Source organism: Neurospora tetrasperma (genome assembly GCF_000213175.1).
Source record: "Neurospora tetrasperma FGSC 2508 unplaced genomic scaffold NEUTE1scaffold_81, whole genome shotgun sequence".
Taxonomy (NCBI): Eukaryota; Fungi; Ascomycota; class Sordariomycetes; order Sordariales; family Sordariaceae; genus Neurospora; species Neurospora tetrasperma.
Window position 1 is genome coordinate 8,317,377 of NW_009799179.1, and position 25,831 is coordinate 8,343,207.

The 25,831-nt window shown below is 52.2% G+C and overlaps 8 protein-coding genes across 8 annotated transcripts; 2 read left to right on the top strand and 6 right to left on the bottom strand.

The window, feature by feature from the left end:
* Positions 1-2,318: 2,318 nt before the first annotated feature.
* NEUTE1DRAFT_54400 (uncharacterized protein) lies at positions 2,319-3,743 on the bottom strand (the record flags this gene model as incomplete). The annotated part of the gene is made up of 4 exons (XM_009858732.1): positions 2,319-2,408; positions 2,545-3,122; positions 3,266-3,497; positions 3,558-3,743. The coding sequence occupies 4 exons, from the start codon at positions 3,741-3,743 to the stop codon at positions 2,319-2,321; spliced, it is 1,086 nt and encodes a 361-aa protein (XP_009857034.1).
* Positions 3,744-6,860: 3,117 nt separating this feature from the next.
* NEUTE1DRAFT_106349 (uncharacterized protein) lies at positions 6,861-7,108 on the bottom strand (the record flags this gene model as incomplete). The annotated part of the gene is made up of 2 exons (XM_009858733.1): positions 6,861-7,004; positions 7,037-7,108. The coding sequence occupies 2 exons, from the start codon at positions 7,106-7,108 to the stop codon at positions 6,861-6,863; spliced, it is 216 nt and encodes a 71-aa protein (XP_009857035.1).
* Positions 7,109-8,361: 1,253 nt separating this feature from the next.
* On the top strand, positions 8,362-10,275 carry NEUTE1DRAFT_74017 (uncharacterized protein; the record flags this gene model as incomplete). The annotated part of the gene is made up of 2 exons (XM_009858734.1): positions 8,362-8,997; positions 9,063-10,275. The coding sequence occupies 2 exons, from the start codon at positions 8,563-8,565 to the stop codon at positions 9,921-9,923; spliced, it is 1,296 nt and encodes a 431-aa protein (XP_009857036.1).
* Positions 10,276-10,376: 101 nt separating this feature from the next.
* NEUTE1DRAFT_126743 (uncharacterized protein) lies at positions 10,377-12,447 on the bottom strand (the record flags this gene model as incomplete). Its single annotated transcript, XM_009858735.1, has 3 exons — positions 10,377-11,662; positions 11,814-12,269; positions 12,405-12,447. The coding sequence occupies 3 exons, from the start codon at positions 12,445-12,447 to the stop codon at positions 10,377-10,379; spliced, it is 1,785 nt and encodes a 594-aa protein (XP_009857037.1).
* Positions 12,448-12,961: 514 nt separating this feature from the next.
* Positions 12,962-15,176, bottom strand: NEUTE1DRAFT_92721 (tyrosine--trna ligase precursor, mitochondrial (cyt-18); the record flags this gene model as incomplete). Its single annotated transcript, XM_009858736.1, has 2 exons — positions 12,962-14,868; positions 14,932-15,176. The coding sequence occupies 2 exons, from the start codon at positions 15,174-15,176 to the stop codon at positions 13,104-13,106; spliced, it is 2,010 nt and encodes a 669-aa protein (XP_009857038.1).
* Positions 15,177-15,953: 777 nt separating this feature from the next.
* Positions 15,954-17,609, top strand: NEUTE1DRAFT_119188 (uncharacterized protein; the record flags this gene model as incomplete). Its single annotated transcript, XM_009858737.1, has 3 exons — positions 15,954-16,273; positions 16,368-16,385; positions 16,522-17,609. 3 exons carry the CDS (start codon positions 16,144-16,146, stop codon positions 16,872-16,874), a joined length of 501 nt encoding a protein of 166 aa, XP_009857039.1.
* Positions 17,610-18,849: 1,240 nt separating this feature from the next.
* On the bottom strand, positions 18,850-21,701 carry NEUTE1DRAFT_150750 (uncharacterized protein; the record flags this gene model as incomplete). Its single annotated transcript, XM_009858738.1, has 3 exons — positions 18,850-20,688; positions 20,750-21,076; positions 21,147-21,701. The coding sequence occupies 3 exons, from the start codon at positions 21,699-21,701 to the stop codon at positions 18,850-18,852; spliced, it is 2,721 nt and encodes a 906-aa protein (XP_009857040.1).
* Positions 21,702-24,009: 2,308 nt separating this feature from the next.
* Positions 24,010-25,066, bottom strand: NEUTE1DRAFT_126747 (uncharacterized protein; the record flags this gene model as incomplete). Its single annotated transcript, XM_009858739.1, has 1 exon — positions 24,010-25,066. One exon carries the CDS (start codon positions 25,064-25,066, stop codon positions 24,122-24,124), a length of 945 nt encoding a protein of 314 aa, XP_009857041.1.
* Positions 25,067-25,831: the final 765 nt, after the last annotated feature.

Genomic DNA, 25,831 nt, shown 5'->3' on the forward strand with positions numbered 1-25,831 from the left:
GGGCGGAGCGTCCAGTCCTAACAACCGAATGCATCGGTTTTCCTTAACATTGGTGTACCTAATGATTCGTTTCACATCTCCTCCACGACTGACATACAGTTCGGTCGATCAACCTGCTTTCAGATAATGGATGGTAGATAGATGGCCAACGCAGGTTGAAGTCGACAAGGTATCGTTCAGGCGCAATGGGCCATCTCACATCTGGCCACGTTCACCTACAGATCTCTAGTGATAGGTAGGATAGATTCTTCATCACCACGGACGACATTCGTCTGCGCCGTCATCTTTCGTTCGTCCTCTTCACTTGTTTCATGATCATCCTCTGCAACATCTGCAACCTTTTGCAACGTTCTGATACAACCATCGATCGAACTATGTATGTACATACTGTAGTGTACCTAGAGAGAGACTCCACTTGGAGTGTCGCCCTGCGTTTCAACCCAACTCGACACCTCTCTCCCGTCGACCGTTGGTTCTTTGGGTTTCCAACAGCACGGTAGCAAATGGGCAGCGAGCGTGTGGAATCGAAGATAAAGTTCATGCGAAGAAACGAAAGAAGCAAATAAAAAAAAACATTTAGAATTGAAATAGAAAAAAAATAAAGTTGGTCGGCGTTCGTGCCAGCAAAGCAGATCCAGGTGGAACTCGTTCGACATTTGCATTGCCAAACAGGTGCGCCTTGTTTTCAGTGTTGTTTCTTATGTGCATCAACGTCAGAGCCGCAAACGCCAAGTTGCTTGGTATTTTGGCCCAAATTGAAGAATATGGGGAGGCGGCTGTTTGGGGGTCGACAGATGGTTTGTGCACATCGATATATTCCTTCGTGACATCTTCTTCTCTTTGTTTCCTCTTCCGTTCTCAGCTCAACTGGTAGAGTTGGGCAGGTTCAAATAGCTTCACCTTACCTACTTTTTCTTCCTTCCTTTTATCTCCGAGCGCCCAAGTTCTGTGTCGTGACCCGACAGGCACAGGACATCTCCGTCTCAGCTTACACGGTATTCAAACTTTTGCGCATCATGCTCTTCGATATACTGTAGACGTTATTCTGGCCATTGACGATTGGGTTCATGCACCCCTGAGTAGGCTGTTCAGCTGGATGTGTAGTGTCTGGCCCGTCTTTTGTGTGCCACCAACGTGGCTGGCTTTCGAACCAGCCAATGACACGGGCACACTTACGTAGGTGTAGTCATGACCGTAAGAGGCACATGATTTCAGGGTTCTACATTGGGTCCTAGAGTCCTTTTCGGCAGCGATGTTGAATATAGTTTGGAGATCTAGATGTCCTCGGCGTTCCGGTCAAGCTAGCAAATATCTTTGCACGACAAGCATGCGGATGTTTGTTGTTCTGTCCAACTTTTGGTTTCTGGAAATAAAACCAAATGATGTCTCGTTGGAAAACCCACGGCCACGTGTGGGAGGTGGGCTCGGTGGAATAGATTGGATAACAGAATATCGTCTTTGATTGGAGGCAGAGAGCATCGAGACATGTAGCGACTAGTAGCGACCAAGACACCCAATGTGCGCTAAAAAGCTTGCCCGTATGTAGATTCCACCACCACCAGCTGCTGTTAGATGAGGGAGCGTTGGGCAACATGACAGGTCCTGAGTGGTGAGAAATAGGGTTTTTTTTTTTTTATTTTTTTTTTTTTTGAGAATTGCTTCCTGTCCAGCAGTCTATCCATAACAAAAGAAACACTATACAACTCTGCCAAGTCGCTTACCCCTCTGATTTGGTATATCCTTTTACAGCGAAGCAACTCCTCGTCACTTGTGGGCACTGCAATATGAATGGTTGAAACCGAACTCCTAAACACGAATACTTCCAAACTGTGTGGAAAACATACCAGAAAGCAGATGAGAGAGATAGAAAGGGCGCCTCAACGAAAAAAAAAAAAAAAAAAAAAAAAAACAATGCCAAGAATAAAAGAAGAAGAGACGAAGCGAGAGAACAAGAGCGAACGAAATGCGAACATGGTATCTCTAGAAGACATAAAAAAAGAAAAAGGCTGTGTACTCGTTACAAGGGTCGTCCTCTTGAAGTCGATGATCAACGCTCCATCCATCAACGGGCGAGCTTGGTGTTATGCAAAGAATCGAGCGCCACGACTTCGATGCCCAAAAAGGTACCAAGGTGTCATTCGTGGTAGAGCGACGCATGCAAAGACGCCAACCGAAATGGCGTCCAATGACAGAAGTCAGCCACACTTCGCTGAACAAGTAGGGCCATGCAGAGCCTCGGGACGACCACATTAGCGGGCAGGGGGGGCTCTAGACTACAGTGGCTGTCTGTGTTTCAGCTCACGTTGCTGTCATGACACTCAAGAGCTATGCAGTGTTCGGAAGCCCGCCGCAATTAAGCTCCGTTTACTGTCTTTAACATCCGATGGTGCGCTCGAATAAAAAAGACCCTGGATGAGAAAAGCATCAGTCATATGCTCTTAGACTGGAGAACGGCTCATCAAGCTGAGTGTCTTGGAGGGAAAAGTATGGTACTCCGTGGGAGCAGTGGCCAATAAAAGATCGGGAACTGTGGGAGCAACTTACACCGAGTCCCTTTTGCTTACAAAAAGTGGCCTTGGCCTTCACTGTATCCGGATTATCGTAAGTGACGAACCCACCGTCTCCGCCCACACACTGGGCGGCAACGGCCCGCTTGTCCACTTGTTCCTTCGTTCCTCGTCGTGGTAGCTGACAATACTCGAAGGATCCGTCGTCGCCGCCCCCGGCACCCTGAAATTTGTGGCCTGAGCCGCTCGCGTGAAGAAAGCTGCGGCCAAAGAGAGGGATTCCAAACAAGATTTTCTTGCCCGGGACAGCGGATGCCATCAGATATTGCACACTCGACGCCCCTGATGCTTCTTCTTTATTCATTGCGTAAAGCTGGGAGTGATGCCCACTTCTGTGTGACCAAGACCCAAAATAGTCATACGCCATCAAGTTGATGGAGTCCAAGTATTCAGCTGCCTGTCGCACATTGATATTCTGCAAGATGGACTTGGCCCCAGGGAGAGCAGCGGTGAGCAGGTAACGGTCCTCGGGAAGATGGACGCGGACTGCGGCCAGTAAAGATACGAAATCGCTTCCTTGTTGCGGGGAGCAGGGGTAGTCCCATACAACTGGTGCTGTCAGTCAAACATCTCAACAAGATCATTGGGGATTTGTACATGTATGACGAGGCAAGAGTGGCTGAGCCTTCTCACGCGTACGTGGTCATTGGCTACGATACTGGGCGAGGCGAGATGAGGCGAAGGAGAAGGAGCCGTACTGTCTATTCCATCCAGGCCGGATGCTTCCACCAGACCGCGAGCGGACTGTGCAAAGTTGTTACGGAGGATGGCGCTGGAAGCCACCAGTGCGAATGTCTCACTGGAAGCGCCGCCCCCAATGGATAAGACCACTTGCAGATGGGGATATTTCTGCTTGAGATGCATCAAGGACCCGAGAGCCCCCTGGACACCGTCACAAGGCGCTGTGACATCTGCCCACTCATCGCTGAGCTACCGGAACAAGTCAGCTGAAGTGCTTAACGATGGAAGATGGCGTCGGAACAAACTTACAAACACCCCTCCGTCTGCCATGATGTTGGCAAAGGCATAGTAAACACGGTTGATACATCCGTAGTTGAGTGAACCAGGAGTGTCACCTCGGTACACGCTGTGATTCGGCCAATATACGGCATTGTTGTAAAGGACGTTGGCCGCGCTTGTGATGCGCGACTTGCGAGAAACGGAGGGGAAGCTCATGGTCAATGCGGACTCTTCTACGACGGTGATGATCAAGACCAGGTAGTGATTGAGGGTTCGGGCAGGAGACGATGGAGGGGACGGATGGAGAACCCTCGAAACATGGAGAAGCGGACACGACCATGGCGCTCATTTATGAATACAAGAACTAGGGAAAAAAGTACCGGAAACTTGATGAATGAGGCTTGTGCCAGCTCATTTTTGTTGGACCGATGTGTTTGAGATGCTGCTGGTCGGGCAGCAAGAACGAAAGAAGAGTGGCAGATTGCCCTGTTGTGCGTCTATATAACTAGGTACCCTTCTTCTGCTGGGACAGCTGGTTCCCAGACCTTGGGGTTCATGGGACGGTGAGCAAACCAGACAACTTACCCATGGCAGTGGAGCAGCGCGGATACCCGAGTTGGCTCAACGATCGGAATTCGCAAGCCCTAGTTGCTGCATGACATGACGTTGTCTGCGAGGGTGTATCGAAGAAAGGAAAGGATAAGCGGTACCTCTATGGGCACGCCAGAGATGCACCGCTGCGTATCCACAAGACCAGTGAAGCACTTTACAAAAAGAGTGGAAAAATGTAACGAGAATGCAGGCGGCTAACACTGAAGGTTCCAATGAGATGTAGAAGTCGGTGACCGGAATCTTTTGTGGTGGTTGGGTCGTAGTCAAGATTTCCTAGGGCTGACTTTCCCCGTCTGATTTCATGCCATTTTCACTGTCAACAGATCCTTGACCTGTGCCATTGGGAGACCTTGCCTTGACTCGGCCATTGGGCTTCAGTTTGCAAAACTAATCTGCAACTGGAGTCAGTTCTGAAGGGCTTTACATAAGTCCACGTCTTTGCAAGTTGAAGATTTTAGCTCGCGGGTGATGATTTTTGGTGATTTTCGCCCAACAAATTCTAAACCTGGATTGTGCTTAGCAGGGGCATATGGTAACTACCCTCTGTGTCATGGTCATCCTCGCATGTGGATATGATCAACTTCGGCCTGTTCTCCGGAGAACCCACCCCCAGATGTAGCACTCGCCAGCGGGAAAAGCAAATTTCCTGGATAGACCTGCGGGGCCCTCCCATGATCTCGGAAACTCGAGGGTCCATGAGCTGGGGCACCCGGCTGGCTCGCACTTGTCGTGTGTGAGGCGTGTATGGACAAAGATTCCGAAGAAACGAGGTGGCCGGTTGACGTCCGAGGGTGCTAGTGACTGGTTATCTGGTACACAGAAGGGGTTTTCGGAAGTTTTTACGGCATCAGCCTGCGACTATTCCAAACCTGGCCGTCGATTGTCGATCTATTAGCTGGGATCATGCGGTTGGGAAGATTGTGCTCCACGGCCATCGTGGGGAAGTTGAAAGCTTGATCTGTTCTGAAGGAAGCGAACCTAGTGGAAGCCGTCGAGTGAGAGTTGGGTGCAAGGTTGAAGTGAGTGAAGCCCGACTTTGAGGCCCATCTGGGCGGGGAAGCGGGTTTGACACTCAGGCCAATCTCCCCGCCCCAAGACAGAGAATTGAAAATGGAAAGCGAGTTTTCATGGTGGCTTGGTCATAGCCTTGAAAGGGCAGGCACGATGACATGATTGCGATCGTGGCATCCGTTCAATTCCTCGCGCTGGACTCGGAAGGAGTGAACAGCACAAAGGTCACGACCAGGGTTAGAGGGGTGTGTTTGTCAAATGCGCCCAGTGTAAGTAGAGGTACTTACCCTTACGTACTTATATTCCATCCGTCTTGTTGCTTACCTCTACTGCTACTGGGCTGGTACCTCTCCTCCCTGTCTCGTTGCCACGTTCCTGGCCGTTGTGCAATGTCTCGACAGCGGATCTTTTGAGATGAGACACCCAACAGAGGCTAAACTGGAGTAGGGGTATCTGCTCAAATTTGATGGCATTGCTGTTTCGAGAAATTATTAGTATTTTGGCGCCGGTTGAACGATGACGAGGAAGCCCGATTTGGACTGGAATGATGCAATGTCCTAAAACACACGGCCCAAGCAGTGTCTTCCACATGGCAGTTCCTGAGAGACCCTTCCATAATTTAGTCATCACTGGGCAGTAGAGGTAAAAGCCCCTGTCGTCAGTGAGGATTTTGTTAGGGTACAGCTGATAGCGTACCTGTACCTAACCCTGCCACGGGCCAGCTCCAATTGGGCTTCGGTGCCTGCGATTTTCTACCACGTCAAGGAGCAGGGCATCATGAATACAGGTAGCAGGAACCTCAACCTCACACCCTCAACCTACCTCGACACAGCAAATACAAAGCCTCACTGCGTGTCCGACACTCTTGGTCTCAACGCCTTAACCTCCGATCTCTTTCTTTGTGTGCCCCCACGAAATCGATGTCCTCGCCATGGTGTGACGTGTTCCACGCCGCTCCTAATCCCCGAGTCACTTACACAAGGCTGCTGTTGATGCAGGTGCCCAATTCAACGCAAGTATTGGATACGGACAGCATTGCTTAATTCCATCCGCTTCGTGCCTGGCCACTTCTTGGGTCACTAGAGGACGCATCATGCAGTCAACTCAACAAATTTAAGCACACCCGCCGGCGTCCAGGGACCAGCCTAAAATGGCTTGCTGTCGGCTGTCTAGCTTCAACCGGGGAGAGCTGTCATGTATTCCTTCAGTCAGTGCAGCAACATAGCTGGAAACCCCCGTGTTCGGAGACAGAAAGTTGCACGCGACCTCTTGGTACTTGATGCTGCACCTCCAGTTGCACAACCGCCAGTCGTGCCATGGACGCTCTTCTCAGCTGGTCGGTATTTCTCCGATGCGCCCTGCCCGAAACCGCGAGTGGTTGTCATAGAGGTTCAAGAGCAGGAGTCCTCGAAGAGTGCCTCGTATGTCCATATGATGACTCCTATTGCGTACAATTTCTCATGTGGCTTGCCGGCATGGAAAAAAGACCATCTGTAGCTGAAAGACATGCAGCGGGCGGGACCTTCCATGAAAGACTGCAGTTTGAGACATTGCTAACGAGCAAGGAAGATTCCATTAGATCCTTGGAATCCTGGTGTCGTCTGTCGATAAGTTTCGGTCCAACGTGGCAGCACAGCCTTTCCCCAAGGAAGCCCGGGATTGGATCTCTTCGAGGTCCAGAACCGGAAGGCTGCATTTCACGAGATCGATTCAGGCAGCGCCTATCCGCTGAATCCCGTATACAACAACCCACATGACCGGCGTCGCACGCGTAGCAGCTCTATCTTGACGGGCCATCTCTTGGGGAAGCGCTGATCTCATCCTCAGTCCATGCCCTCGCCCACGCCAACTCCACTTCAGACGGACGAAGAAGAATCCTCATCAACGTGGTGGCACTTGCTGCTAGTGCGTCGACATCTCGCATTGACGAACAGCCTATCATAGTGTAATAGTTCCATGATCTCAAAGGTCCGTGGAAGACAATGGTCGCTTAAGCACGTCGTATCCTTGCTTGGCCCGCAGCAAGTAGAGCCGCCTAGGCGGTATGCTCTATAGTACGGTTAGAGATGTGTCTTGATGTACACCAAGGCGGTGAAGGAGCAGGTGCTCGATATCCTTGATACACTTACCTGGAGTATCCTGGCATGGTCTCTGAGCTGTACATACCTGTCTGGTATAGTCCATATGTTTTACCTACTAGTTCGCTGAGGTTAACGCGACAGCCCATATAATGCCGCCATAACAAGAAACGCTACTGGTCAACCGAAAACGTGAGTAGTTTGCGAATACGATTTTGTTTGCAGGCTTGACGGAAGACCTCAACGAAAGATTATTCTCGCCAAACCGGCTATCGGCTGAGGGTCACTGAACCTTTAAGAATGCTGATTGCGCATCAAAGTAGGAGGTTTGATGTGATGAGTTTCTTTCATCCACCAGAATAAAAGTGTAGGCAGAAGCGATGAAGTGTCTGCCATCTGTAGAAAGTTTGTTCGAAACCAGAGAAGAGGTTTAGGTTTGTCAAGGGAAAGAGACGATTCGCCCTCGTCGATTAGTTTAGAAGGTACATCGATTTAGCCCGAAGCAGCAGCTAATCGACAGTACCCTGTCATCACACACATGCGATAACAAAGCTACTGGACAAGCTGATAAGATGGAGGGAAAACGGTCAGGTGTCAGGTCATGTGGATGCCGAGAGCCCGATAGAACCTCAAAGAAGCGGATGGGCGTGAGAGCAGGACTGAGAGTATCAAGGTGTCGCAGCTGACTGGCAAGTAGGTGACAAGATAGTGGCTCACCATCTATATGGTACGCAGAAGTTGCAATCAGGCACCGTCGTATCATCCATTCCAGTGGTGTATGTATACGCCTAGTGACCGGCGTTCGTTACGTCGTGGCCCTGTGGAAAAGCTGAAGTACTAAAGTACTGTAACATGCACTTGGTACCTAGGGTTAGGGGTGGAGTCGTGTTGGACGACAGAAGTGAAGCCTAAAAAGGCAAGAACCTCGGTGAACAAACCATTTCTGAATCCTGACCACCCATATATACCTTGATGATTGCTCGTAGTGGGGTCTGCTGCCTGCCGTGGATGGGCTCTTAATGCCATGCCACCCACCTGCCACTGTTGGCGGCAGCGCTTATCGGCCTCCGCCTGTGACCTTCCAACATTACAACAACTCAATTACTTTGGTTCCCAACACAACACTTTTTCGTAGCATCACCATTCCTCGTCTTTCACCAGCACACGAAGCTATCGTAATTCCATACAAACGCTTTTGCTGCAGGCTTTCACATAATCCCATCACGAAGCGCTGAACTCGAACGAGGGGCGATCGGAGCTCCCCTGAGACCAACGTCATCATCCACGACCGCCATTAACCGTTTCATTGCCGAATCGTAAAGCCGACAGAAATCATGGCTGAGGCTTCAAATACTGGCGGCGATGGCCAGATTACCTTCAAAGTAAAATGTTCAGGCGACAAGAACCACACAGTCACCATTGCCGAGTCTGCGACCGTCCTTCAGCTTAAGACCCTGTTAGCGGGGGAGGAATACGAGAACATCTCGCCGGAGCAGCAACGCCTCATCTACTCCGGAAAGGTCATGAAGGACGATGAAGTTCTTAGTTTCTACAAGATCAAGCACATGAACACAGTGCACATGGTTAAGCGTCCAGCCAGCGCCGCGACAGCCAGCAGTGGCTCAACCTCGACATCCGCTCAGCCCGCGATACCTCAGAACATGGCTGCCGGTACTCCCTCGAATAACCTTTTAGCTGGCCTCACGGGCGCTCGCTTTGCCGGTCAGGTGCCGCTACCAAGCCGAGACCTGTTTGGGCCGGACGGAGGAGTACGCCACCCCTTTCTCGGCCCCCTTGACCATTTGCATACCTGTTTACTAATAATGTTTTACAGATGGGCGCGCCTCCTAGCGAGGATGAAATCGCGAACATGCTCTCGAACCCAGCGATGGCCCAGGTCATGAATGAGGCGTTCAACAACCCCGCCGTCATTGACCAGATGATTGCCTCCAACCCGATGTTGGCCAACATGCCCGCTGATCGCGCTCGCGAGCTTCTCAACTCTCCGATGATGCGCAACATGATGACGAACCCGGAGGCACTTCGCATGGCGGCACGCATGCGTAGGATGATGGGCGGAGGCGCCAACGCCTTTCCAGCGCCCGGGGTAACGGACAACACTCCGAACGCGACGACCGGTGCCGGTAATAACAACGCGAATGCCGATGCGCAGAACCCGTTCGCCATGTTTCTTCCATTTGGTGTTCCTCCGGCGGGCGCTCCCCCAGCAGGCAATCCCTTTGCCGCGCTCTTTGGAAACCCCGCGGGGGCTTCGCCTGCGTCTACCGGAGCTTCGACCGAGAGTGCCAGGAGCGGGGATGCCGCATCTGCTCCGGCTACCGGCGCTACTTCGGGATCTGGGCAGCAAGCAGATCCGTTGGCATCTTTGTTCGGAGCGCTCGGAGGTGCTGGTCAGCCTGGTCAGGCTGGTGCCGCGAACCCTTTTGGTCTGCCCCCTATCTCGCCCGAGGCCTTGCAGCAGATGATGCAGGCACTTGGTGGCGGTGGTTTGGGTGGTTTTGGCGGAAATCCCGTTGCTCCTCCCGACAACAGGCCGCCAGAGGAGAGGTATGCTGAGCAGCTGCGTCAACTCAACGATATGGGCTTCTTCGATTTTGATCGGAACGTTGCTGCACTACGCCGAAGCGGTGGTAGCGTACAGGGTGCTATCGAACATCTTCTGGGCGGTTCTTAACTTACATTTCTTTACTAGACGGTGCAAAAAAGTGGACCGGAGATTGACAGTCATCTGCTGTTCCTCAAGGATACGGCGGTATTCACAATGAACAACAGCATATCGAGGAGATAGAGGATTGAAGGATGTCCAGGGAGTGCAGTGTTTACTCCTGGCGAGGTCATTGTTGGGCCGTGCTAGATATTTTTCAATCAGATATCTAGCGATAATGGTTGCTGAGGAGGAAGATAAGCAGTCCAGCACAGAGACGAGGCTTGAAACAAAACTCCTTGAGCGGGTGTCCTCACGTAGGGAGGTTTACATGGTGACAGTTTAGCGATCTTAATCAAACATGTCTCCTCTTGCTTGAATCAACAAGGTTCTTTTCTCCTCTAAGAAGACGATTTCGCATACAGTAGCCGGGCTAACTATCAACACCACTAATCAACTCTTGTTTGCATGCTATCATTCCCTCTACCGGTAAAGCACCGTCAAATCCCCAGCCGCCACCGGAAAGTTCCTCAATTTATCCACAATCTCCGCGTCCGTCATGTTCCTCTCCGTCATGATCTGATCAAAACAATGTCGTCCATCCATATACTTTTGCAACGGATCCCCACTAGCCTTCATCATCATCGCCATCTTCTTGCTGTTCGACCCCTTTCCTCCCGGACCCCCATGACTCCCGGGTTCACGGTAGGTATCATAATGTCCGCCCGGCACCGCCACTTTATGTTCTCTCCCCATTTCCCCTTCGCCATACCCCCTCCCACTTTTCCCTCTTCCTGTGCCAGTTCCGGTATCGGATGGCGAAACAGGCCTAGCCAACCCCGTAGCTAGCGCAGCCAAATACTGTTTTGAGATAACATACTTGTGCACCCTGTACAAACACCCCTTGATGACGCCAAATTGAACTAAGCGGCGAACGTCCACGTATCGTAGGACGTCGAAACCGGAATCCATATGGCCCTTGAGCCATTCGGCCACGGTTTTGCCGACGCAGAAGGTGGTCATTAGGCGGATTAGCATGTAGTTGGATATGCGGTATCCGTTGGGTGGTGGGGCCTTGTTAGACGGTGGGGAGGAGGAGGTGTGGATGTTGGAGGAGGGGTTGCGGGGGGAGGTGGAGGGCTTTCGTTCGTGGACGGGGGAGAGGTGGTGTTGGGCGTAAGGACTGGGATCACGGTCGGAACCACCTCCTGGGCCAAGGCCAAAGGGGGAGAGGTGGCTGTGGCGTGTGCTGGCAGAGGTGGAGAGGTTGGAGGGATTATGGTTGTGGAAAGTGGTGCTTCCTGATACAGAACGGAGACGGTGGTAGTTGTCGGAGGAGGAAGAAGAAGAAGGTCCGGCGCCGGTGCCGGTGTTGTTGCTGCTGGGAGACGAATCGATGGGTCCGACGCAGACGTAGTTAGCACATTCGTCGACCATGCCGCCTACGTTGGCGATGAAGTCGTGGATCCCCGGGCGAGGGGCGTAGCACGCGCCGAACAAGAACATGTCCAGGAGCAGGATGGTGTCGTAGTAGAGCAGGTGGCGGAGGGCGAGCTGGGTCAGCTCGAGGGAGACGCCGGAGGCCAGAGCAATGCGGCGCACGTCGGAAACGCCATCGATATGGGCGACGACGCGCTGCAGGGTTAGATCCCAGGTTGGGTCGACGACGTCGGCGAACTTCATCTTGGCGACGGGGACGTGCCAGCCTTTGACTTCAGGGGGGTTGACGTGGTGAGGAAAGAGTTTCATGTTGATTGTGTTAGCGTCGTCTGTTTTGAAAGGGTCAGCATTGTTTGTAACTTGGGTGATGAAGGGGGGTGAATAGGTAGGGAGATATACCAATGGGAATCATGCACTCTCCATAGTTATTCAGATCCTCCTTCACAATCTCCAGCAACGATTCTATCGGCCGCCGCATACTCACCATCTCATTCCCGTCCCCGTCCACCCAACGGCCGCCGCCATTGCCATATCCATGAACCGCGACCGCTCCGCCCCTCGTGGCCGCGTCCTGGCTCAGGTAGCCGTCCTGCTTCTCCATCTCGGCAAAGGTGGCCGCCAGCCTCCTTACGACGCGTTCATAGGGGATCTGGTCCACCACATCGCAACTGATGACGAGCCCAAAGTTGAAAATGAACTCGTTCCGGTCGTACCGCGGGTCAGGAATGGAGACGGGGTATCCCAGGATGACGTACTTGCCGTCCGGGTCATTGACGGTGATGAAGCGGTTGCAGAAGGCCTTGCGCGGGATGATGTACTCCTGGAGCACGCTGAAGTCGAAGAGACATGGTTTCCTGTTGAGGGGACCATTGGTGCCCTCTGGAAGTGGAACTGGCACGATTGAGCCCGGTGGACTTTGTGCGACGATTTTGGTTCCTGAGTTAGGGAAAAGTGCCACTGATTAGCTTGAGATTCACTACACTTCGTCTTGGGCTGTCTTGGCCAGACCCAATAAACAAATGGGTGGGCAGATGACTTTGATGAGTGACGGGCAAGGCAGGCTATATGTACCCTCTTTTGGAAAGAACCTGGCATAGAATATTGCTTGAATCATGATTTAGATAATTGTTGTCGAAACCCAGGGTCTTCTTGATGTCGGGAAAAGCGACTTTGGATTTGCCGCCGAGACGAGTATTATAGTCTCATCCGTTGCCGGCGCTCATTTCTATCGATTGGTTCTACCGAGTAGCGTATAGATTTCATCCGGATCCGAAGTAGCATGAATTGCTATTGAGAACAATGATCAGACACTTTGCAAACCAAAGATGACGAAAGCATAGAAGTCGTCGCCGTGGTCGTTTTGCCAGAAGTTGTCACGTATTGTGATTTGTCTTGGGAAAGGTGCCTTGGTGCTACGAGGTCAATGGCTGCTAGTGAGTACCTCACAGATAACCCTAACCCCGTCCACACGAACAGAGAACCATAACCCCTTTTCGACTTCAGCATCGGAAGACCCAGGAATGAAAACTAACTATCCGTGTATTTCAGAATATTGGCTTGACAAACATCATTCTGGAAATACCATATTGTCGTTTGTGCCTGCCATATTGCGGAGCTCCACGGCCTTGACTATGATAATCAAAAATCGGGTATTTTCATGCTTCTATCTTACAAGATATGTACGGGGAGTAACGCTTTTGTCCAACCAATCCAACCTTTATACCTTTTCTCTGTGCCACCCTACCATGCGAATAGATTCTTACACATTCTCTACCACTTATACGGATCCCTGTCATCTTGAGTCTGCTTGTTCACCCCATCTCCCCGCGCAGAGGGTTTGCCATCCATCATGCCATCAATCGTCTTTACTGAGGCAATCATTTCCTGCTTAAGCTTGGTCTCCATATCCTTCTTTTGCCTGCTCTTTTCCTCAGGAAAGATAATCTGCTGGCCCTGCTGCTTCTCCTGCGAACTCTTTTGCAGCTCGTTCACAGCATTCTTAGCCTCTTCAGGGGTCAACTTCTTCTCTTTGAGGTTCTTCATGATCTCATTCAGTTTCCTGACAGCGCCGGTAAAGCTCTGTCCGGGGTACGACTGGCCCGAAGCAGCATACTCGACGTCGCTGACCATCTGGATTACACGCACGTTGTGCTTGCCCTTGCGGAGGATTAGCAGGTTGCCGTTAATCAGGTAGCGCTGGGTCTCGCCGGGGAACCACAGCTTGACGGGCATAAAAGAGATGATGTCCGGGTTCATGGTGACGTTTTCGCCGCCGGCTCTGTGCGCTCCGCCGACGTAGCAGCCCTGGGCAGCCGCGAGCTTGTGACCCTCAGTGGTGCTGCTGGCGAGACCGGCGGCGTAGAGGATGCGGCCGATAGACTTGCCCATGATGAGCGACTCGGGGAGAATCATGTCGATACGGGGCGCGTTGTTGAGGGTGACAGGCTGGTCTGAAATCGTCTTGTACTGATCGCCACCGGTGGCTGCGTCCTTGGCACGAGGGACTTGGGGAATGGTCATCTGGCCGGTATACATCATGCGATGCTGGTCCTCGGCGGCGCTGGCCTCCTGTTTACCGTGCACCAGCGTCACAACCTCACGCGCAAGGGTATGTTGCGCGACACGCTTGCTAGGGTCTTTGATATGCTCCTCCATAGTCTTGGTAATTTCGCTGATGGGCATGAAAGTGAAGAGCTTGAGGAGATTCTCAACCTCTTGGTCGGACCGGCGGACAAAGTAACCGTAGAAATCGAAGACGGAGGTCTGATAGGGGTCGAGCCAAATGGCGTTGCCCGCACTCTTACCAAACTTGGCACCGGACGAATCGGTCAAGAGAGGTACGGTGAAGCCGACGCATTCGTCAAGGGCAGTCTTGGGCGTAACGTATTTGCGCTCCTGCGGGTCGGGCTCGGATTCTCGGGCGGCCTTGACGACTTCGAGACCAGATATGATGTTACCGTACTGATCAGAACCTCCAATCTGCATCTGAACTCCCTGCTGGTAGAACAACTCGAACCAATCCCAGCCCTGCATGATGGGGTAGGTGAACTCGGCAAAAGACACGCCGTCTCCCTGGGTCATCTTGTTCTTGACGGTATCGCGCGACAGCATGGGGCCGATGCGCAAGGCGTGACCTACCCTCCTCAGAACCTCGAGCATGGGCTGCTTGTTCCACCAATGGTTGTTATTGACGATGCCTCGCTTCCGCGCCCAATCGGCTTCGTAACCACGCGCTCGCATCTGAGTGTCCACGTTCTCCCACAGCTTTTTGAGTTGGTAGTGAATCTTGGTCATGTTCATTGTCGCATCGCTGCTGCTCAAATGATCTCTGCTTTTTAGCCTGCCTGTCGGGTCTCCAATCTTTGCCGTCGAGCCGCCAATGAGGGTGAATGCCTTGTATCCTTCCAAGTACATCCAGAAGAGCGGCATCAGGGGGAGTAGATGGCCGACGTGTAGTGATGGTGCGGTGGGATCAATGCCGACATATGCGCCAATTCGTCTCGTTCTCATAAGCTCGGCGATGTGCTCTTTGGTGCTAGTAGAAGAATCGTGTTAGTCATGTTCCTGTGCGCATCGAAGGGCCAGTGTCTAAACTTACCCAGCTGTATCCTTGACATAGCCTCTCTCCTCAAACAGGTCCCATGTATTCTGCTTCTTGCCCTTCTTGATCGCCTCTGCCCTCGCCTGCCACTTTTCCTCGGCCTCATTGATCTTGGCCGTGTACTTTGGTCCGAACTCGCGCCTGAGTCCTCTTCGTTGGAGAATGAAGCATGATGGGTTAGCCGCAGCATACTTGGCGATACTCCCGCCGGAGCGTATTAGGGCCTTTGTGCGAAGCAGCATTTGATGTGATGTTTGGCTGCGTATCGCTCAACGGCTAGAAGAAGGAAGGAGAGGGAACTGGGCGCAATCCGTAGCGCAACCCGAAGCGCCGATTCCGGCCCTCTTTTTGCGATCCAATCGACCGGAATTGGGTCCCTTGCTGGGCAATTGCAAGAGTTTGTTTATGGTTCCAAGGGCGCGTAGTAGATTGGTCGGGATGCCCAGGCGGTACGGTTTCCGGCTGAAGATACGGGGTCGCGTGGGTTGAGGGGATCAGTCGGCTGGTGTTGAGGTTGGGAGTGTAGTGTACAAGCGGCGATGATAGCTTCGGCCAGTCATTAAGGTACCGGCGAACTACGGCGCCATCGAAAAAAAATAGTGTAATGGCCCCTCGTCCCAACCCGGATGCAGCGAAGGTCTCGCTAGGTATCTTATCGCCCCAACTAACGCGCTGCCGTACCTATCATTGACGCGCTAGCATCTCTGACTGCGAAATAATTTCTGGAACGGCGGAGGGGAGCTTGGGCCACCCCTGTTGCTACCGGGTCGGGTTTGGCGGGGGGACAGGGCCCTTAGATTGCATGTGCAACCCACTGGATGCAGCAAGATCCGGTACGTACCAACCTCCAAGCTACGGCCAAGCCGGGAACAATGGGATTTTCCACGCCGAGCGACGACCGGCACACGCTGCCGCTGACATCTTCTATGCTGCGATTGGCCAAGTATTGCCGAGGGATAAGCTACATCAGGAATCGCAGCTCGGCACCAGTCCGTTCCACTCCGGAGCCCGCCCGTCCCGTCACTCCCAGCGCTCCTAGCGATCCACGGCCACGATCCTGTCCTGAACCAACCGAAAGACCCGTGCGACGATATCTCCTGCGAAGACCGCCCTCCCGTTCTCGAAAGCCCAATTGGTTGTCCGCCATCACCACCACGCTTCGACCACATCACCACCCAACACCCGTCATCACCATAATTACCAGAAACAATGGCTTCCGTCGCCCGTTCCTCTGCCCTCCTCAAGCAGGTTGCGGCCAAGCAGTCCGTTGCTGCCACCGGTCTCCGTGTTGCCGCCTTCCACACCACCTCCCGCAAGAGCTTGCTCCCCCCTCCTCCTCGTACGTAATCGCATACACTTGCACTCGGACCTTGGTACAGGTTCAACGTATGTTGCATGGATCGGTATATGGGCTAACACTATGAGGGGGACAGAGCGCATTGAGGGTACAGGTACGAACAACAACCCAACAGCTATGCTTCCTTGCCCGCCATGAACCAAACAACCCCCATGCCGGGTTGCGAGGAGCGCATCCACAACACCTCGACATCACATGCATGCAAACAATAGCCTAACACCTACCTTTAGTGAACGACCCCGTCGAGGTTCCCCCTCCCTCTCCTTCTCATGGCTCCTACCACTGGACTTTCGACCGTGTTGTCGCCGCCGGTCTCATTCCCTTGACCGTCGCTCCCTTCGCCGCCGGCTCTCTCAACCCCACCATGGACGCCGTCCTCGCCGCCACCATCCTTATCCACTCCCACACTGGCTTCGGCAACATCATTGTCGACTACGTTCCCTCGAAGCGCGTCCCCAAGGCCCGCAAGGTCTTTACCTGGGGCCTTAACGCCGCTACCGTCCTCGTTGGCCTTGCCCTTTACGAGTTCGAGACCACCGATGTCGGTCTTACTGAGACCATCAAGCGCGTCTGGAAGGCTTGAGCGACTCTTTGCGACAATTATCGTTGCGAGGACCGGTTGGAAAGATGAGGGCTGTTTGATATGCATTGGGAACTACCGAAACCCCTAAGGCCTCCTACTTTTTTTTTGGATGGAGCAAAGGCCGGAATGACAAGAATAGGTGAGGGAGGGCACCTTCAAGAGGAACAGAAAGGGGTGAAAGAAGTTCTGTTTTGTCATACCTCACGGCGTAAAAAGAATATACCTTTCTCCTTTGTTTCCATGCGGCCTTCTTTTTTCTGCGCTGTTCAGGGGCCCATGGTGCGCAGACGGTCTAGCTTGGATTCAGTTCGCGAGTTTGGATTACTCGGCAGATGTGACACCAGGAAGAGGTTGGCTATGGGGACAAGAAGAGGGGCTGCTAGTACAACAGCAATCTAAACGCGCAAGTGCGGTTTCCCTTGGTGGTTTTGATATCACATTGAAGTCAGTGGATTACCCCTGAATGGGATTGTGCATTTCAAGTGGATGATCATGGTTTGGGGGCTGGCGGCAAGCGAACACTGACAAGTTGGTTTCAGGTACGGCCGTTGTAGTGTCCTTACAGCGAATCGAAAAGAGATGAAGAGACACGGTTGATGAAGTTACATCACTCGTTCTTCCTGATTTTGGAACTAAAGCTACCTCAGAGTGATGCTCGCCGAGTAAGGTACAGTATCATACCTGGTCCTTTTCAGTTACCTAGATACCTAACAATCACAATGGGAATGTTTGACTAATAAAGGAAAATGGCGAATGGACTACTGTGGCCTTGCTCGTGCGTCCTCGGCATTGTCCTGCCCGGCATTATGGAAACTCTTTTTTTCTGAGAGTTCTTCTTCTGGCCGAGGTTCCCATTCCCTCATCTCTTCACTATCATTTCAGCTTCACCCAAACTGGCACACAACGTGGGGCACCTCGAAAAACAATTCAGCCCCAGCATACAATACAGCCTTCTCGCAGCTATGCTTGACTGCAAAGGCATATTTTTTAGGCATCCAACCAGGAAATTCGATGTCGGCCTCACTTGACGGCGAGGGAACCGGTCCCTTGAAGCATAGTAATTGGTCGTCTGCTCACCAATACTGATTACTGAGCTCAGATAAGCGCCGACATACTTCTAGCCACTCCTTGCTCACACGGCCTTGTCCCAAACAAAAGAGCCCGACAACTACTACTCGGATTTGCGTAGCACATAGCTGTGCTAGCCCATGGATCACAATTGGTCATTATCATAGCGTGTATGGTAGCTTGTTCTCCCATATGAGAGCTATGTACCCGATTTCTGCCCAACTCCATTCTCAATGCCCAAGTATGTGCATCGTCTTTTCCCGTTCTCCATGTTCATGAACAGGAGCTCTTTCTGTTGTGCCTTCATTGATCCTGGCTTTTTCCGATGTTGCTTTGCTACTGGTTCTAATGACTTGGTCTTAAGTGATCAAACCAGCTGCAAAAGCCACTTCAACCAGGTTCTGAATGGCCTGTGCAACCCTTTGCGAAGCTGGCGCGAACCGCTCAACCCAACCTTCCTCGCGGCCAGAAGCACCCGAACTAGTACATCACCCGAGTTTCGGAATCCAGCAGAGGCCATGGCGCGCAATAAGTTTTGGAGAAACCAGCATGCGATTTGCTCGACTACCCAGTTGACGCCTACCTATTGTGCGACCAAAACACCGCGATGCGTCGGCCTGCTTTCTCTCTTTACAGTGCTCTGAGGAACATGTATCGCGTCGGGACATCTTTCTGCTGTGGAAGCTTTTATAATAAAAACTTCTGGTTTGACCCGCCTTGTCATGTCAGGTCAGCAAAGAGGTCGCGATTTCTCCCACGGTCCTCGTTTTGCCAGTCTCGGCTTGAATCAAAAAGCCGGCTGGATGGTTGAGTGGCAGAAAAAGAATATCAGATGCCGTATTCTGGCCAGTAGAGGCAGTCTTGCACCAAATAGGGTTATCCAACTTATTACCTAGGACCAAAGTATCTAAGCTGAGTCCACCAACTCCTCAAGATCCTTAATCTTTTCCAAGATCCAACAACTAGCATACATATTAACTCTGTCAATACACTCCTGATCCCCCCTTCCAGATTCACGACAACCCACCCTCCTCGCTCCAAACCCCTCTTCCACAAAAACCCTCACATACCACGGCTCCACTCCCGCGCTCCTCAATAACACCTTTCCACCCACCTTCAACGCCCGATTCAACCTCCTCACTTGCTCCCTCGCCTTGCCCCTTCCTTCCTTTTCCTCCTCAGGCGAAGGCGGATCAAACCAATCCATACTATCCATCACCACCGCCACTGTCAAAGTACCCGGCTGAAACCTAGCCAACACCTCCTGTATTTCATCCGTGTGGATGCGTAAGCCGTCAAAGGCTCCAGGAGCGCTGAGTATAGAGTGGGCGGCAGGAGAGAGGTAATCGGGATGGCACTGGCGTGTGTATTGACCCAGGAGACAGACGAGGTAGTAAGGGTTGTCCGAGGCAAGGTGGGAGGTGGAGAGAACGGGGTCAAGGGTGGAGGTTGTGTAGTGAAGGATTGCTTCGGCGCGGCTTGGTTTTTCTTTGCTGGGGGTGGTGGAGGAGATAGAACGGCGGTGGTAGTCGGCTTCGATCATAGCCACTTGATTCTTGGGCACGCCCAAAGCCGACCAGAGGAAGGCGTCGGAGCTGAGAACTAGGCCGTTGACGAAGCGGTTGAGCAGACAGGGACGAATTTTGGTGTGGTAAATGGAACGTTGCCCTTCGAGGGTGGGAGTAGAGAGGAGTCGACGGACCGCAGAGCGGCAGAAGAAGAGTGTGGAAATCCAGCGGAAGAAACGGATAGCGTATCGGGAGCCGCCGGTATCGTAGAGACCGCGCCCCGTAGGGTTGGTAAATATGTGCGCATTGGATAGCCAGTATTGAAATGCGCGGCCGGAGAGGTGAGGGGAGAGTTTGGAGATGAGCAGTGAGCGAAAGTCGGGGTGTTTGCCCTCACCGAAGATCTTCCAGACGTCGGGGTAGTCCAGAGCCGTAAAAGAGGCGACTTTGAGTTCAAGCAGGTGGTTTTGGGCTGGGTTGAGATCGATGGCGTGCACGCGAGCGGGACTTTGCATCAGGTAGGAAAGAATGTTGTCGCCGGCGCTGGTGATGGCTAGGACGACGTCGTCGGGCCCAAGGTTGAGGAGTTCTCTGTCGACGCGCGAGTCTTCCCAGGTAAAGGCGTAGATGTACTCATCGTTGAACTGGGTGTGCTTCGGGAGTTGGTCGTCGTAGTAGATCCTCCAGTGGTGATTTTGGTAGAAGAAAGAGGGGAGAGGTAGGTTGGCCGAGATGTTCTCGATGGCCGTATTGAAGGCCTTTGAGCGCATCTCCGGCGCTGTGCGGCCGACTGCAAAGGCTAGCGCATTTGTTGCTGAGGAAGAATGTTTGCCCACTAGACGGGGTGATGATCTTGGGGACTCTGTTGCGATAGCATCGATGTGTTCCACAATTTCGTGTGGTAGACTCGACGTAGAAAAGGGCTTCTTGAGGCATCCCAGCCAGATGTAGTAAGGAATTGCTCCCAGTGTGCTGTTGCGGGCGTTGACGGTCAGGACAGTTCCGAACCTGTACTCGAGATAATCTCGACGAGCTGGCTCAAGAGACACCCTGTCAGCATCGAACCACGAGCGCCAGAAGTTCCGCCTGAAATAGCCAACGTGTCGGTTCACAAGACCGCCCGTGTAGTTGCGGAAAGTGAAGTCGACTTTCGACTGGGCGTAAAAGTCCACGACGGCAATCAAGCCGTGAGGTGCTAACAGAGACTCGAGCGAATCGATAATCGAGAAATAATCCGGCTACATCATCATGATATGTCAGCACACACCACCCCAAGACGTCCTTAATCAAGAAACATACCATCATCGAAAGGCTATAAGACATGGTGATCAACTCAGCCCCCGCATGTCGTCCCGGCTTCGTCTCTCCCCACCAACTCGACAAAGAAGGCGAAGAAGGTCCAGAACCAGACTCTCCTTCGTCAATATCCTCATAATCCTCAAGCCTAAACCTGCGAGCATCCGTGCAGATAACCCTCACATTCTCCCACCCCAGCCTGGCAAACCGCTTCCTAGCCACTTCACAAAGCGACGGCGAGAAGTCCACTAGGTAAACAGTCTTGAAGAATTCAGAGATGTCGACAAACTTGGCCATGGCTTCGATATTCCAGCCTGTGCCCCCACCGACCTGTTTTGTAGCGATGGTCAGCCGTATGTGAGATTTCAACATTGGCAAGGGTTCTGATGAGGAGGCGTACATCTACCCATATCGGTTTCCTCCTTGTCCCGGTCCCTGTCCCGGTCACGGTTCCACATGTCTTCCCATTCCTTTGTCTTTTTTCCAGCCCATCTCCAGCTCCTCCAAGTCCGCCAAGTCCAGCCTCAACCTTGTACCTCAACTGCGAAGCTACAAGAGCCAACATATCCTCCCTCCCCTTCAGTAGCGTGCCCCTTGTCGCATCATAAATGTCTGCCTGACTTCCGTAAAACGACTCCAGGGCATCTTGCTGTGTTCCTGTGGTGCCGGCGGTGGCGTGAGGTTTGATAAAGCAGGAGTAGCAGAAGAGGAGGAGGGATTTGAGGGAGCTTGGGTTGCTGTCATCCTCATTGTCGTCCTCGTTTTTGGTTGTCTTCCGCGAATAGTTGCTGGTGGTGACGAAAAAAGCCAAGACGGCCAAACCGGTGATGAAGATGGATTTGGTAGTGGTGGTGTTGAAGTTGAGGTCTGCTAGTGTCCGGGTTACTGAAAGTGATGGTAGCGAAATGTTACCCATGTGACCACCATGAGAGGTCATGGCACTGTCTTCTCCCATTGCTATAAGGTGTTGGTGTCAAGTAAGAGAAGAGAGGATTCGACGGTCTGTTCAGGAACAGAAGGAAGAGAGAAAGAAGTTGGGTTGAGGTTAGTCTTTAAGACCGATGGTTATATCTTTTCTCTCTCATATAAACCCGTATGTACATCTTCAGAAGCTTCAATAGAGACCGTTGTAAAAGAAGTTCCCCACCTCCACACTCCGCTTTTGCGTGAGATCCGAACGGAATGGGTGGCCAGCGCTCGGCCCCCAGTAACATAGGGAGACAGGGTTCTGTGATCCACATGTCCGGTTCTCTGTTCGTCATTCTGCGTCGTGGTCCTCAGATTCAGGCACGCCCATGGTCGGTTGGAGATTGGCGATTTTGACCTGGCGATTTCGAAAAAGAAACGAACGGAATATCTCGCGGGTGTAAAAAGAGGGGATTGAAACCATGGGGTAGGGTGGTTCTGTAATCGCCAATCAACCGCCCACATGGCCCATGGTCGATCGCTGATTATCTTGGGGCATCATCGCCAGTTTGGATAGACTTTCGAGTGTTGAACTTTAGATCCTGGGGGGCTGTTCCCAAGTACAAGCGCCATCTAAGTTCACAAGCTTGCCCGAACCGTTCCCTCTGGCTTGACGACTTTGCGGTTTTGCCAAAGTTTAGGCCTCTCGCAATCCCTTGTCCTGTTCGTGCTTGTTTGGCAAGCATTCGTCGACCACTGTTCGGCTTCCTCCCATTCAATCCCTTACCTGGCTCCCCGGCTGCATGGGATAGGTAATGAGGGGTCTTTCACATGGGCTGGGGAGAGGTAGGGGTCCAGTCCCCATTGGAAACCAATCGGGAAGGTTGCTAGATGCACACGGGTAGGAATACATACGATTGGATGGACGTCTCGTCTTTGCGGTCGGGGTCTCGATCGGGTGGAAAAGACAAGCGAGTGGGATTCCTTAATTTCTTGTATTGTGGTTTTTGCTGTCAGAGAAGTTTTGTACATTATGTTTCCCCTGGTAGTCGTGATGACTGGATCGAGAAAAAGATGCTGCAGGGTGGGATCGTACATAGGAAGCATGACGTATCATGAACAGACATTACACCCGACATCATCGTCTGTATATATAAGCGCTGCACGTCAGAACACGCGCACAGAATTTACTTTACCTGGGTATCAAGTAGCGCGTGTACAATTGCATAGGTATGTCGGTAATAGCATAGGCATGCATGCGAGTTCGCCGGAACGTTTAGTCGTTGCAGCTATCATTTGCTTGCGCTATATGGGCGACATGCAAACAGCATCTAACGTCCGAATGGCTTCATGGTCACGACCAATATTTCGAATGCACAATTTTCTCCCTCGATCTACTCTAACTACCGAGTCGACTGATCATTTTAAACACCCATGCCTCAGCTACACAGGACAGACATCTTGACTTTCATGTTCGTCAAAAGAGAGGAGATATACCAATACCAAATCAGACGAGTGGAGAAGGGCACGAGGCCAAGAGACTCTTAAGCGAGCTGCGCGAGTCCATGCAAACAACACACAAATTTGATGTCTCTCGCAATGCCAGTATAGAGAATTTCGATGGCACAAACACAAAGTACAAGAATAAAACAAAAATCATAAGCAGTTCGTGCAGTCTTGTCCTTCTGTCCTGTCCTGTTCCACATTCGTCCTATTCCCAACCTGATGAAATTTGCAAAAACACGATTAAGCCGCCCGCCAAAGTCCATTCATCCGTCCGTCCGTTCGTCCATCCGTCCGTGCGTGTGTGCGTGCGTGCAGTCCAAGTCCAAATCCAGTTCCGTTCACCCATCCGCGCAACATTTCCGTTTCGTCAACCTAAATCCTTCCCCCTGCTACATATGAAATATACGCTTTTTAGTGCAAGTGCTGTGAGGCGAGTTGTAGTAGTACCGGTTAAGAGGAAGTATGGACAAGGATGAAAGGGAAAAATTCGATAGAAGAGGCTCCGCGCTATGACAGTGTTGAAGAAAGAAAAATGAACGTTGTCCTTCCCTAAACGTTGTCCTTCCCTAAAAAAGCCTGTAGTGTGAGTTTGATGCAGGAAGTATGTATAGCCTTGGAGACGATGTAACTGCCCTTCGTAGCCAAACACCACCACCATCACCACCACCCACTACGAAGCAGTAAGCAAAAAAAAAAAAAAAAAAAAAAAAGAAAAAGGTTTCAACCCAGTTTGTGAAGTTGAACAAGCACGAGCGCATACATATCGCCCACCCCGAACTCCTCGCCAACCGTTTGTTCGATGCTGCTCATGCGCCCAGGCGACGAAAACACAAGAGTATGGACGATAATAAAAGCATGGCCGTGTGTCATTACGTCATGAGATCCGACCCTCAACTGAGAGCTGGACTTGGGTATAGAATTCGATAAATTGTTCCTCCTTTTTTCCGAGTACACGCTACCGCATCAGTCCGAAGCGTCATCGTCCTCTGGGCTTTCGGGAGCGGCCTTCGCCTTCTTATTCGGGGCGCCCGAAGTACTTTCGGCTTTCCTCTTGGTTCCTCCAGCCGTTTTCGATCCTGCTGTTACCGAAGACTGCTCCGAACCATCTTGCTTTGCATCCCCGTTGACCTTGTCCCGCTCCATCTGCGCAACCTCGTCTGCTGTCAGGAAACGGCCACCAGGACCACGAGGGCGTCGCATGGCATGGTTGTGTCTCGACTCATGGAGATACGGCTTGCGTCCCTTGTTCGTCAACCGCAATTGTTCCTCCAGCTTTTGCCTAGCGACTCGGCGCTTCAAGATTCGGTGGAACTGCTTGGCGTTGACATACAGAGGCGACTCTTCCACGGCTCCGGAAGCCATCTCTGGGGACTGGGGTGGGGGCATTTGCTGTGCGGCCGTCATCGGCGGCGGGACGGCAGACCTAGAGGCGTGGTTGAGCATCGCTTGCGCATTAGGCACACCGGGGCTGGCGACCTGACTGAGACGGCGCTGTCCTGGAGGTATGCTGTTCATTTGCGGCGGAGATCGAGGTCCCGCTCTGACGTCCTTCTTAGAGTTTACACCAGACATTCTAGGCGACTGCTGCAAGTTCGGGTCCGCTGCCATGTATGGGTTCGGGTAGTTGGTTCCTGATGCAGCCGCGGTGGCAGCCAGAGCTGCAGCCTGTAGGGGCATGCCATAGTGCATGTTCTGCTGAGGCACGCCGTACTGGGTTTGGTACATGCTGTGACCTTGGGTTGGCGAAGGCTGATGCTGCTGGGTCTGGAGAATTGGCGATGTTTGAGGTAGATGCTGGCTCGATGGGGATGTGATGCTGTTTCCACCCGCTGAGCTGGAGTAGGCCGTTTGCATATGTGGATTAGAATGGCTGTTTTGCGCCGGCTGGTATTGGGCGTATTCCATCATATTGAAATAGGGTCCGACTTGAAGCCGTGATGATTGGCGGCAGGCGCGATAGATTGATGTTGTTGACGAGATGAACCCAAGTGATGTTCGCGTAGTGCTGCTATGCTACCGAGCTCGGGTAGAGGAATGCTGACAAGAAAGCTGTGTCTGTGGTCGTAACAAGATGTGCTACCAGGCAGACTAAATCCAGGATGGCCTGCAGTTCAGATAAAAACACCAAGCTTCTGTTTTGGGCTCGATGCTGTGCAGTACAAGAGAAGTAACCTTGTACCTGTGGATTGGGCTGGATGTGCACCCAATCTATTGGAGTTGATGCGTTGGCAGTCGATTAAGTGTCAAGGCAAGGCTTGCTATTGGTCGCACACGGCATATGCAAGCTGATGTCGCGGGGCAAATGCTGGGTGGCTCGGTCCTGGGCCGTTTGAGACGAGACGAGGAGGCCTGAGTGAGCGAGGCCACGTGAGGACAGGGTGCTGATGGAAAACGCCTAGAGGGCTGGGCGATAAAAGCTGATGGTAGCGCTGCAGTTGGGATGACGCCTAAGCGAATAGCGAACACTGGCGTTGAGCGGGGGCGGAACGTCAAGCTTTCGTGGATACTCTCCCCAAAGTCTCGAGTAATTCTAGAGGCCTATCCGGCTGCGAGTGTCAGTTAAAGCCATTGGCAAACCCAAAACGGAAAAAGAAAACAGAGAACAACGGGCAATGACGATGTGACTGGGGCCGAGTCAGTGGTGGGCAAGTTTCTTTTGGCGCCTTGGGCCGG